Source organism: Eretmochelys imbricata, chromosome 3 (assembly GCF_965152235.1).
Source record: "Eretmochelys imbricata isolate rEreImb1 chromosome 3, rEreImb1.hap1, whole genome shotgun sequence".
Taxonomy (NCBI): Eukaryota; Metazoa; Chordata; order Testudines; family Cheloniidae; genus Eretmochelys; species Eretmochelys imbricata.
The window spans coordinates 117195760-117209085 of NC_135574.1; the positions used below are offsets into that span (position 1 = coordinate 117195760).

The 13326-nt window shown below is 40.8% G+C and overlaps 1 protein-coding gene across 1 annotated transcript in view; it reads right to left on the minus strand.

Annotated features, from left to right (window-relative positions):
* The window catches only part of CNKSR3 (CNKSR family member 3), a 99446-nt gene that overhangs the window by 16907 nt on the left and 69213 nt on the right, over nt 1-13326 (minus strand). Inside the window, exons 5-7 of the mRNA XM_077813223.1 lie at nt 10716-10757; nt 8504-8623; nt 6719-6778 (exon numbers count right to left, since the gene is read on the minus strand). Coding sequence (XP_077669349.1) covers nt 6719-6778; nt 8504-8623; nt 10716-10757 — 222 coding nt within the window. The remainder of the gene's footprint in view (nt 1-6718; nt 6779-8503; nt 8624-10715; nt 10758-13326) is intronic.

Below are 13326 nucleotides of genomic sequence, written 5' to 3' on the forward strand. Positions count from 1 at the left end.
CCCCAGTACCCACGTGGTTTGAAAACTCATAGCGATCAGGGGAGGTCCCGGAAGACAGGGAAAAGGCTAATGTAGTGCCCATCTTTAAAAAAGGAAACGAGGAGGATCTGGGGAACTACAGACCAGTCAGCCTCACCTCAGTCCTTGGAAAAATCATGGAGCAGGTCCTCAAGGAATCAATTCTGAAGCACTTAGAGGAGAGGAAAGTGATCAGGAACAGTCAGCATGGATTCACCAAGGGCAAGTCATGCCTGACTAACCTAATTGCCTTCTATGATGAGATAACTGGCTTTGTCCATGAAGGGAAAGCAGTGGATGTATTATTCCTTGACTTTAGCAAAGCTTTTGATACAGTCTCCCACAGTATTCTTGCTAGCAAGTTAAAGAAGTATGGGCTGGATGAATGGACTATAAGGTGGTTAGAAAGCTGGCTAGATCAGGGGTCAGCAACCGGCGGCATGCGAGCTGATTTTTAGTGGCACTCTGCTGCCAGCCAGGGTCCTGGCCGCCAGCCCCGCTCAGCCCGCTGCTGGCCTGGATGGACAGAACCCCGGGCCGGCAGCAGGTTGAGTGGTGATGGCAGCCGGCACCCTGGTTGGCAGGGGCCGGAGGAGGGAACCCCAGACTAGCAGCGGGCTGAATGGATCAGCACACTGCCGGTCTGGGGTTCCATCTGCCACCTGTACTGCCAGTCTGGGGTTCTGTCCGCCAGCCCTGCTCAGCCTGCTGCCGGCTGAGGGTTCCCTCCATCCAGGCTGGCAGCGGGACCCCAGACTGGCAGCGCGGGCAGCAGACAGAACCCCAGACCAGCAGGGAACTGAGCCCTGGCCGGCCGGGGTCCCGTCTGCCGCCTGGAGGGAATTTTCTGACAAAATGGTTTTTCATTGGAAAATATCAATTAATCAAAACAGAACTTTTTTGCAGGACTTTATCAGTTTTGACAGAACTGTCACCGGGAACAGTTTCTCAGGTCTAGGATGTAATTCCTGGTCTAAATCAGAACTTCAAGTCCCTGCTCTGCCTGATTCGGACCAGACACTTGCAGTAAATCAGTCTCCCACATCTCAGCATATGGCTGTTCTGTGATCTCAATCTCTCCTTTTGGATCTGTTCAGCTTTGTATAAATAAATACTCAGCTTTCACAGTTTAGCAATTGAGACATTCACCCTCCCCACCTTCCGGACTCCAGAATAGCCCATGGGTTAGGGCACTCAGCTGGGATATGGGAGACTGACATTCAAGTGTCAGGTCCAAACTGGGCAGAGCAGGGACTTGAATTTGTTTGTCCCATGTTCCAAGTGAGTGCCCTAACCAGTGGGCTATTCAAGGAGAAGCACACAGACACGCTCTCTCTTTTTGGGAAAATCCTTGAAAAAAAGATCTCAGTTTGGTCCCAATGTGGATCAGGAACAAATCTGAAACCTCTAAATTTTTCACGAGACAGGAAAACACCAAGCTTTAGTTAATATACACCCATCTGTGCCGGTTCCTTATCCTAGCCTCACACCCAGAACACCCCCAAGACACACCAGTCATCTCAGACACTTCAATTTGGATGTTCTAGAGTCTGTGTTAGCTAACAGCAGGTCAGATAGTTATCATCAATAGCAACATAAACCTAAGTAAAGAAAAAGTGGCAATTAATAAGTGCTAAGAAAATCCAGGAACAGGAGCTAAAATGACCATCACAAATTGTTTGGTTCTACAGGGATGGAATAGTCAGCTGCATTGCAAAGAGTTTTTAACTTTGTGCTATTTTAAATTTGGTTTAAAAACAAAATGTCTACACAAACTACACTGAATAAAAGGTTTTAGAGGAGAAAACAGCTTTGAAGTGGATAATAAAAGATTAAACATATCCTATTAAGAAACAATATGGGCACTGTTAGTTATTTATGTTGCTACTTGTTATAACTGAATCTAAACACAATAACGTGGTTTCATTTAGCGTGTTCACTAAAAGCCTTAAGTCTCAAATACTGAAGATATATGACAGAAAAGTAACGAGTGCAGCTGGGGCCATTTCATTTTTCCCCTCACTGCTTACTAATCTAAATGAAAGCTGCAAGTTTTCATTTGAGTCCCTAATTTAGTCATTTAATCCAAATGTCTGCATCAAGAAAATAAGAAAATTATATTTAAGTAACAGGACAACATTATGTGTGCGCATGATGTGTACTGAGAGATATAGGTGTTAAAAAACAACAACATTTAAAAATTAATTTCCTCCCAAAACAGACAACATGCTCAGCTAGACATTAACAAGCAGCTGTTAAACATGTAAATATTTACTCTGAGTTATCTAAAGCTGGTGCCATGCACAGGTTACTGCTACAGTTATTTAAAAAATATTCCTGCTACCATAACAACACATCAACTCTGATGAAGCCGTGGCAACACTGGCAGAACAGAGATACACTAACAGACGTGTCCACAATGCAATTCACACAGGGAGGGCTACTCACCATAGCAAAAGCCTCACTCTCTCCCCACAAACAACAATATGGATAGGAGGACAATATCCCTGAGCTACTGAAGAACTGAAAGCCTGGATGGAAGTTTCTCTCTCATCACCACCAGACCATCAAAACTCAAGTAATATCTTGTAATAGTGGGACACTATAGGGAGTAAATTGTACAATGAGGAAGATGCTGTACATGTGACAGAGGCTCCAACTACTATGAGTAACCACATTTCTTTGCAAAAAGAAAAGGAGTACTTCTGGCACCTTAAGGTGCCACACGTACTCCTTTTCTTTTTGCGAATACAGACTAACACGGCTGCTACTCTGACACATTTCTTTGCTATCCTCTTGCTTCTTCATCAAGGAAATGCCTGTTTGGAGGGGTGAATACTGTCCAAACCAAGGCTAACGGCATCTTTTGGGCTGCGATTATGCTTACAGAAAACATTCTAGGGGGGTCCCACACAGGTCAGTTCTGGGTCTGACACTATTCAATATCTTCATTCATGACTTGGATAATGGAGTGGAGAGCAGATTTACAAAACCTGTGGAAGATATTAAGGGGTAGCAAGCACTTTGGAAAACAGGATTATATTTCAAAACTACCTTGACAAATTAGAGAATTGGTCTGACACTGAATTCAATTAGATAAAATTCAAAAAAAATTGCAAAGTACTATATTTAGGAAGGAAAGAAATCAAATGAACACCTACAAAATGGGGAATAACTGGCTAGGTGCAGTACTGCTGAAAAGGATCTGGAGGTTATAGTGGATCACAAATGGAATGAGTGTCAATAATGAGATGCAGTAGGGAAAAAGAACATCTCAGAATATTAGCCTAACAGGAGCATCACATGTAAGAGTCAGGCGGTAATTATCTCACTCTACTCAGCATTGGAGAGGCCTCAGCTGGAGTACTGTGTCCAGTTCTGGGTGCCACACTTCAGAAAAGATGTGGATAAAAGGGAGGGAGTCCAGACAAGAGCAACAAAAATAAGATTTAGAAAACCTGACCAGTAAGGAAAGGTTAAAGAACTATGCTTGCTTAGTCTTGAGAAAAGAATACTGACGGGGGACCGGATAACAGTCTCCAATATGTTACGGGCTGTTATAAAAAGGATGGGGACCAATTGTTCTCCAAATCCACTGCAGGTAGGACAAGTAATGGGCTTAACCTGCAGCCAGGAAGATTTCATTTTTTTTCTAATAGCTAATCTAACTGTAAGGGAAATTAAGCTCTGGAACAGACTTCCAAGGGAGGTTGTGGAATCCCCATCATTGGAGATTTTTAAGAACAGGTTAGACAAAAGAGGTGTCAGGTATGGTCTAGGTTTTTGCTTGGTTCTGCCTCAGTGCAGGGGGCTGGACTTGATGACCTCTCAAAGTCCCTTCCAGCCCTATATTTCTGTGATTCCTGATTCATTAAGCAGTGAGCACTGAATTCAGAATATCCTACAGGATGATCAACAGTCTGCTTGAGAGATCTCAGATAGTACATATATAGCCAGTTTCAGCTCACAAGGCAGCTATTCCACGCCTATGGAGAGCATGGAAGAAAGTGGAAAGTTTTGTTTTGGCCAGTGTGTTCTCATGCAACACAGGAAATCACGAACAGGCAGGAAGATCTTGGAAATCCTGTCAACTGACTGAAATTAGACAGTGTATTGATTTCCTGGAACCATTCAGTGTGGTTGGTGCAGTACTAGAGTTCTGATAACAGCCACCTGGCAAAGGTTTCATTCACATATGTTAAAAGTAATTTTTTGAGAGCTAAATAAAATGCAGATACTACTTTTGTCAGAAAGGTAGTTTGTAGCCGAATATAAACTAGATCTTTTGTCATCAGAAAGGGGGGAAAGAGTCTAATTATTGCTAGTAGATCTCTCACTTTCATCTCCTAGTTGATGTTATTTCTCCAAGGAGAATGCGGTTTCCCTAGGAGAAGAACTGACACTTACAGATTCACCTGGGTTCAGAGTTTTGGTTTATGGTTGCAGCAGAGTCTCACTCAGAGCTTTCAGCCTGTGATTCAACTACCTGTACAACTTAATGGTGACCAAAGTTACAATCTTTTACAATCTATCAAATGTTGACATTGCTGCACAGTAGACTCAGTCTTTCAGCCTATGGTGAACAGGTTATGCCAAATAACCCAGTAAGATTAAGAGTTGGCAGATATAAAAGATTATAGTTTTCATGATAAATGGTAAGTACAGATTTCCACCCACTCCTCCCTAATCACTATAACTTAGCAAGGGTTCAGAAGGAATCACCAGTCCTTTTTCTAACTAGAAAAGATCACACAAGCTGCACTTCACAGGTTCTTCCTTTCAGCAACCACACCATCCACATAGATATAGTCCTACTATTATTATCTATTTGGATTATAGTAGCACCTAGGAGCCACAGTCATTGACCAAAACCCTATTGTGTTAGGCACTGTACAAGCATACAATAAATAGGCAGCAGTCTCAGCACACCAGAGGACTAGTATCTAGATGGCAACATCCTAAACCCAAGAGGGGGGAAAAAAAAAAAAAAAAACTTTTTGTGATCTTAGCTGCTGTTACTTTGCCACTGAGAAGCACATAGTTTATTCCTGGTCTAAACTACCCTCCCTGATCTCCTTTGGTAAAGAGAAGTTGTCCTAATAAGAGCAAAGTATGGAAGAGCATATTTGCTCAGCAAGCATTTGTTTACACAAGACACCATAAAAACTTTGTAACTGAACAATAATTTCTAGTAATTCCGTAAGGCAAATATTCTAAAGCCAATGGTATTTTGAACATCGACCTCAACTCCTGTTTTCCGACAGTGGCCAATGCCATGTGCCCCAGAGGGAATGAATAGAACAGGTAATCATCAAGTGATCCATCCCCTGTCGCCCATTCCCAGCTTCTGGCTTTCCTGCTTGAGCGAGTGGAATCTAGGTTCTGCTAGATGAGAGTGATGGGCAAAAGCTACGTGGAGTTCAGTGATTCCAGGAGTTGAAGCAGGAGGGTCACCTGTTATCCAGTACTCCTTTAGGAATGCCTCACTGTCTGTCAACCAACAAGAACTGTGGCTTTCCTGTAGCTGGGGGGGGGGGGGGGGGAGGGGGAGTGATATTCCATTTTGTGCCCTCTTTAAGAAGGCTGATGAACCTGATGTTTGCAGGTATCCTGTGAACCACTTTTCCTGTGGTTTCTGAGTAGCTGTTCCCATAGGCCTTCCTCAAGTTCCAACACAGCCTTGGTAGCAATGTGATTAGGGGGACTTGGAGAGCAATGTCTATGACAACAGGAGGGTGCTCGCTATGCATAAAATTGTCAAGGACAGTTCATTCCACAACTAGAGGCCACGTGTTCTGGCCACAGAACACAAACCACATGTCCAGCAAGTAGACTTGCCTCCGTCCGGCAAAACAGAAGGTTTCTTGCTACTTGGAATTGAACAGTAGATGCCTGTCTTGATTCGAAGCCCATTCAAAAAGTTGTTCATCTTAAGTATCATTGTCTCGTAACCCCAGGATTTATGATGGCTCTTGAGGTCTCCAACCCATATTAAAGAGTGGTGGTGATTCAGTAAAACCTGCGTGGTACAGGAGACATTTGGTGGCTTATAGATGTTGGGGATCGCAAACTCACCGACTCTCGTTGTGACGACATATGGTGAAGAGTTCAAGACCATGCAGCAGATTTTCCAGAGCCTGTCTCACAAATGTTGTTAGTTCGTGTTTTGTTTTGCTAGTTCGTGTGTTGGCTCTCCACTAAATGTTATTCTGTAATGTTACATATTTTGATGCTTTTTCATTATACAATAAGTCTCTCTCTTAAGTGCTTTGGCATAACCAACACTATCAACATGGCAACCGAACAGCAGTCCATGGCCTCACAGTCTAAAAAGCAACTCAAGTGACAATCCAGTGAAATGGCCCTTCTTAGGACCATCACCGAAAGAGAAACATAGGATCATACCTAGATGTATGCCACCACAATGTAGAAGGCTGTCTCCTACAAAATGTGATTATTTGACCAAGCTATTATATCAACAGGATACCCTTGTGTTATTCTATTAAAACATACATATATGCATAATCTTTATAAATCCAGGATAAACCAATGGTGTATCACACAAAGTTGCTCGCAATAGGATTTTGCGATCCATACATGGCAGAAACAAAAAGCCTCAGGAATCTGCCTAATCATACTTTAATCCAGAATAGTTTAAATTAAAAATACATCTACTTCAAATTGAATTAGACGTACTCACATTTTCTGTAGTTCCAGTAATTACATGCAATCCATCATAAGTTGATTTGATATACATTCCCTAATGTGGGAGGAGGGAAGGGGAGAAGAAATTGAAAATAGTCAAATTTAAGAAAGGCAGTGCCAAGAATAAAAACTTGCATACTAATTATGTAACAGGTTAAGCAACATCTTACAACAAACTTAAAACTCATTCTGTGTAAAAAACATCAAATATATGAAAATTCATGGACTCACATTTGTAAGTAGTGTGATCTAGTATCAAAGTACTAAATGTTCCTCTTTTCCTGAATTCTTGGGCACTCAGTACATATAAGTTAGAGATCGGAATTTTATACTTGACCCTTTGCAGATGATCCTTAAACTATTTATTTTTAAATCATGTAACTTAACTTCTTTATAGCCTTGACTATCCTGGAGAATTTTAGATAAGTCATTTAGAGTTCCTTGCATGCCAAGCACCTCCTCACAAGTTTGCTACAAATATTCTACAGACAAGCAAGTTCAAATAATCCCTGTTCTTAATGCTAGCCATCTTGTAACATTACAGTGTTGGCGTAAACCAGGAGCACAGGCAAACCATACGCTAGCACCACTTTACTATACTACTGGGTGTGGATGCAAGGATAAATGCTAATGAAATAGGTCTGAGCGTGTGGATTCTTAACATACCATCTACAAATGGGCTAACATTCACATTTTAATTACACATAGTAGACTTCTGTATGAATTTCCATATAGATAACATAGGTCGTTTTCCTTCCTGATAAGCTGTTTTGAAGATTACTTACCATGCTGTGCTTTTTAGCTATGCAGTGCCATTCAAGTGCTAAGTGCAATTTATGTGCCAGGAATTACTATCCACCACTTAGAAGCGTAAACACAAAACATTTTTCTTTCTTGATTTTCTTCTCCATTTGCAAAGATTTATCCTCCCTGCCCTCCTCCTCCTCCTTCGCTGTCCCCCCATTTCTTGCAGAGCACAAGCTATCATTCTGCTATTCAGCGAATACCCTTATTTGATACCCAAACCGCACTGAAGAAGTTGCCATAGTTCTGGAACATGGTTAGTTCATTTGTGTCCCTTCCGTTAGCCCTGCAATAATGTAGCTCAAAACACTGTAGGTTCTCCATAACAGCACCCATGTTTTTTAAAAACTGTTCAACAAAAGATATTTCTCACTTCTTCATAGTTTTAAGAGTAAGTTAAATAATTTCAGATAAATATTTCAGTTTCCTTTAAGGCATTTAAATGTGAACCACCTCCACTCCAGCCAGAAAGGTCCCATCTCCAATTTTTTGTAAACACCATTCAATGGAACATCCAACCCGACCAACCATATTCAGCACATAGTCAAAGGTTTACCACAGACCCCTGCTAAAAACAAACGCCAAATACGCCCCACATCCAACCAAAACTACAGATCAAAAAAAAAAAAAAAAAAATCTCACAATACAGTATAGATAAAAAAAATCCTTCAGAAAGTCTCTATGTACAGTTGATTTAGGTGACCAGCGAAGGTAAGGGACCCCTTTGTTCACCTCCATCGATGAATGCCACCAATAGCCAGGTGTACTCAGCATACTACCACCTCAAAAATGCCTTAAACACAGACAAGGGACTGATCCTGCAGACAGTTTTGCCCATGAGTCTAGTTAGTCCCACACTGAATCCTTACTGATTTTAATGGGAGTAAACAATGCACATAGGCGTAACAGCTTGCAGGGCCAGGCACTAACAATGCAGACATAGTAACCACAGAAGCAGACACAGCTGAGTTCTTACCAGGCCTTCCCCAGGTTTAATGTTGGTTAAATGAACCTCCTCCAGACATGCACTCTGGCTCATCAACGGATCTGTAGTTGATCTGATCATCTTATCACAAATTCCATTTAAAATCTTGGACTGAAAATGAACAAAAATTCATTAGGAAAGCCACATTCTAGAATTCCTCCCCACACTAATTTCTCAATAAAGCAGAAGTTATTTAATTATAAAATCTGGCCCACTAAGAAAGCTTGATAGAACTGGTAGCAGAATACGAGACCATTCAGACAATTCTCCTTTATGGCCTTGTCTACCCTAGGCTTCTGGGGTAAAAATCTGCCACTTCTGCTACCACCAGTGACAAGGCATGTTGGGAAAAGGTGCCGCTACAGTTGCCTGGAAAAAAAGGCAAAAACGACACCACCACACTCTTGCAAAAATTTAGTCTATATTTTTTTGGAATTTTTATTTTTAAATCCCGAACATTTGACTACCTTTAGTGCCAAAAGCTGCCAACAGTTATTTAGATCTGCTTTAAGAAAGGTTAGGCAGGATGGTGCTAAAGAAGCCAATGGCAACTGGTGAGTACTCTACACCAAGCTTTTGAGTAGGTAGGCATTTAACAATTAAGTATTTTAGCAGTTCTCCTTTGTGCCAGTTGCTGGAATCCTTACAAACTTATATTTCCTTGTTACCAAAATACATCCAATCCCAACCCAATACCATTTCTAAGGACACATTCTACCTTAAACAAATGTAACTCGGACTAAGGAAGCCAGTGAAAGTCAGGCTTATGTATCAGAAGGGAGTTATTTGTCTTTTACATTCTAAAAGTTTCAAACAGGCAAAATGACTGTTTAATCAGAGAAAATATAATGGTCAAAACATTTATTTTCTTCCCACACACTCACAATTTACATTATACACCTCAGAGTAGCAGCCGTGTTAGTCTGTATTCGCAAAAAGAAAAGGAGTACTTGTGGCACCTTAGAGACTAACCAATTTATTTGAGCATAAGCTTTTGTGAGCTACAGCTCACTTCCTCTCACGAAAGCTTACGCTCAAATAAATTGGTTAGTCTCTAAGGTGCCACAGGTACTCCTTTTCATTATACAGCTCATTGTTTAAATTCATATCAAGACACAAAATACAATGTATTTAACTTAAAGTTGTTTTCAACAGTTAAGAAAAAAAAAAAGAGGCCCTAAAATCTTCAGGATAGCATTTATTTGTAATTGGCTGTGAAACTGGAAGGTAGCTCACCTGAGAAAGTAAATATCTCCAAGTGCCCTTGGGACTTCTCACTCAGTGGAGACATATGTAATTAAGGGGCTGCATAAAATGCAGCCTTGTATAAAGATATCTCTATCTAATTTACCGTGGGCACACGGTAAATTATTCTCAAGGTTTTTTATTCTAAACCAGATTTATAGAACTGAAGTAATATAATTTAAATAAATCGAAACAATGCCCAAGCATGAATACGAGGAACTGCTAAAACAAGGGAATTCCAAACAACAGTACATATACGGAATGGGGTGTGGAAAAATGAGAAACTGAAAACTCCTATTTGCTTGGTTTCTTTATTTATGGACACAATTATTTTTAGCTATTGTGCTACTGAATGCCTAAGCATCTATCAGCAAACGGAAGGCCTTATCAAAGAACACAGCCTGGCTCATGTCAAAAGCAGGAAGCGATGATTAACTGTTACAAAATATTAAAAGTATTTCATTACATCCCACTGTTGGTCACAAGGTTGCTTCAAAATGATTTTGAAAACTTAGAGCTTTCAGAATGAAGAATAATTAGACATAGATCTTTCTACTTCCATAGGCAGGACAGTGTCTTTACAGGGACCACAGCAAAGTACATTATCTATTAAATAAAATGCTATCTCACGCTGCGGATCATGGACATTTTGCTTTACTTGGTGGAACATCCTTTTACATTCCTTCCCCTCCCTTAAAAACTGAGCCAGACATTGGACTTGAAGAAATACCTATGGAATAAAACCTTAAGGATCATCTACTGTATATAGCAGTGCTGACTTATACATCATTAAAAATTCACCATTATCCCTTCTGAAAGAATAATGAATGATAAAAACAGCCTGCAATGGAGTTTTGCTTACATGGTATATTTCAACTTTGTCAGTCTGAGTAATCAAGAAGTCATTGAAATAAATGGGAATACAAATAACTAGGTCGTAACTGAAATGCATACTTACTACATGTAGAACTTTGTCTTCCATTTCAGCCACAGTGCAAGCCTAAAAAGAGAAAAAAGCACTACATTAACAGAACTGTGTAAACAGACTAGGTTGCAAAATACTGAAATACAGCTACCCCTGACCTCAAGCAAAAAGGGTAGTATCTTTGGAGCAGGGATTAATCAGACATCTGCTTCGCCTTCTAGGCATGAAATGTACCATTGAACAACAAATTTCTGACACCTGATCTAAAAGGCAAAACAGACCTTCAAAATGTTAAAAGAATACAAGCCTTCAGTTACTGCAGAAGAATTTTCCAGGAAAAATGAGTTATGCACAAATAAAGATGGACTTTGTTAAGGTAAACCATATAAGCTTGTTTTAGATACTACAAATACTGAGCCAGCTATTACTGTATTCATCATTTCAAAATGGATAAAAAAACCACGGGTTAAAAATAGCTTCAGAAGTGCTTTTAAAATATGCTATTGATGGCATTCACAAAGGCAAGGGAATGGCACACAAAGCATTATTTACACAGCTCAGGTACAAAAGACTTTGAACTGAAAAGAGTTCATTTAGTAGATTACAGAAGAGATCATTGTTCTCTGAAAAAAAACAGCAAAACTGGAACACACCAATACATTCCCAGGTAAAAAGAAGAAGGAGGTGGGGAAGGGAGGGTAAACCACAGGTACGGTTGTAAATATTTATTAAATTACTTAAGAAACCCCCACTAACACTTTTCTCAAAAATAACAAAACGTTAGAAAATACAAAGTTAAGGTTATATTTGGGGGAAAAAACCCAAACATCACAAAGATCACTTTATCTTAATCTTAACTCTGACCCATATCGCACCAGAGTTCCAAGCTGCACAACTGTCACACCTCATCGTAAAAGATTGAGACATTTTAATGAAGAGATTTCATGAAGAAGGATTTGCTGAAGACTAAGTATTCACAGTCTGCATAAATCTTTAAGTCTACTTACTTTATATAGTTTGCCAAAGAACTTAGCACACAACTTGGGTTTTTACATAAACGTACATGTTATGGAAGCGTGAGCTCAATATCCTGAGTCCTTAGCATTAAGTTTATTTTTGGCCTGGTTCTTAAGGGGGTTAGAGCCACTGCATATGTATCTATACCAAGTCTGACCACACTTTTACATTTGATGCTCCATATGCTTTTGAGACTTGTCCTGAAAATTGCTCCAAAGGCAGTCACTTTTAGCGAACAGACAGTAACCTCACTTTTTCTGGTGACAGTGTAGTCGTATGAGGAAAAAAAGAAGAGTAGCTTGCTATACTAATGTAAAGAGAGATGTACTTTGCTTTAAGTGCTCCAATAGAAAATAATATATCAACAAGAGTAAGGTACTAGAAGACCTTTTAGATCACTTCTCAATTTTCAGTCACTGAAGTAATGACAACGTTTCCACGTAGGATTGTCTTTTTGTTGTTCTCTGGACAGCCATACAAGGACAGAATAGTGTGGTGACTAAAGCCATGTCTACACTACAAAACTTATGTTGACTCAAGTTATGTTAGCATACAGATGCCACGGTTGGTACATCATTTGTGCCCATGCATACTTGGCTCCTTGTGTCAGCAGTTTACGTGCTCACCAGGAGCGCTTGTATTGATGCAGAATGCGGTGCACCACGGGTAGGTATCTCACTGCGCAACTCGCCACCATCCAGCACACTATCTTTTGGGAAGTTTTGGCAATGCATGATGGGGCTGAAATGAGTCACGCAGGGGTAACTGGAAGCATGGGGTGAATGTCCCATTTTGCAACTGTCTCCATCCCATGATGTTATCTGTATCCCATAATGTTCATGCTTTTTTAAAAAAAAAATCCCACAAACACACACGGCCTCCTCTGTCCACCATTTCTGAAAGAAGCATAAAGCCTGCACTATTATCACAAGCATTGCAAGTACAGCTTGCACGATCCTGAAACATTTCCAGAGCTACAAGAACCACCAAAGAAAGTGGGGAAACACGACAATTCCTTAGAGGACAGACTGCTGTGGGACATAGTAAGAATCAATTCAAGGTTGTTAGTAGCATTCAGGGACCACCTGCAGATGGTGGAGTGTTGCTTCTGGGCCCGAGAAACAAGCACTGACTTGTGGAATCGCATCATAATGCAGAACTTTCAGATGAGCAAGGCCACATTCCTGGATCTGTGCAGTGATCTTTATCCAGCCCTCCTGCACAGGGATACCAAAATGAGAGCTGCACAGACAGTGCAGAAGTGAGTGGCAATTGCACTGTGGAAACTTGCAATGCCAGATTGCTACCGGTCAGTCAGCAATCAATTTGGAGTAAGGAAATTCACCATGAGGGCTGTTGTGAGGCAAGTATGCAGGGCCAGTACGCAGGACTGTGACGACTCTCAGCAACGTGCAGGACATAGCAGACAGATTTGCAGCAGTGCTGCTCCTGAATTGCAGTGCGATAGATGGCTTGCATCTCTCTGTTTTGGCATCAGACCACCTTGCCATTCAGTACACCAAACAGGAAGGGCTACTTTTCTGTGGTTATGCAAGCACAGGTGAATCACCGGGGACGCTTCACTGACATCAGTGTGAGCTCGTCAGGGAAGATGCATGACACTCAC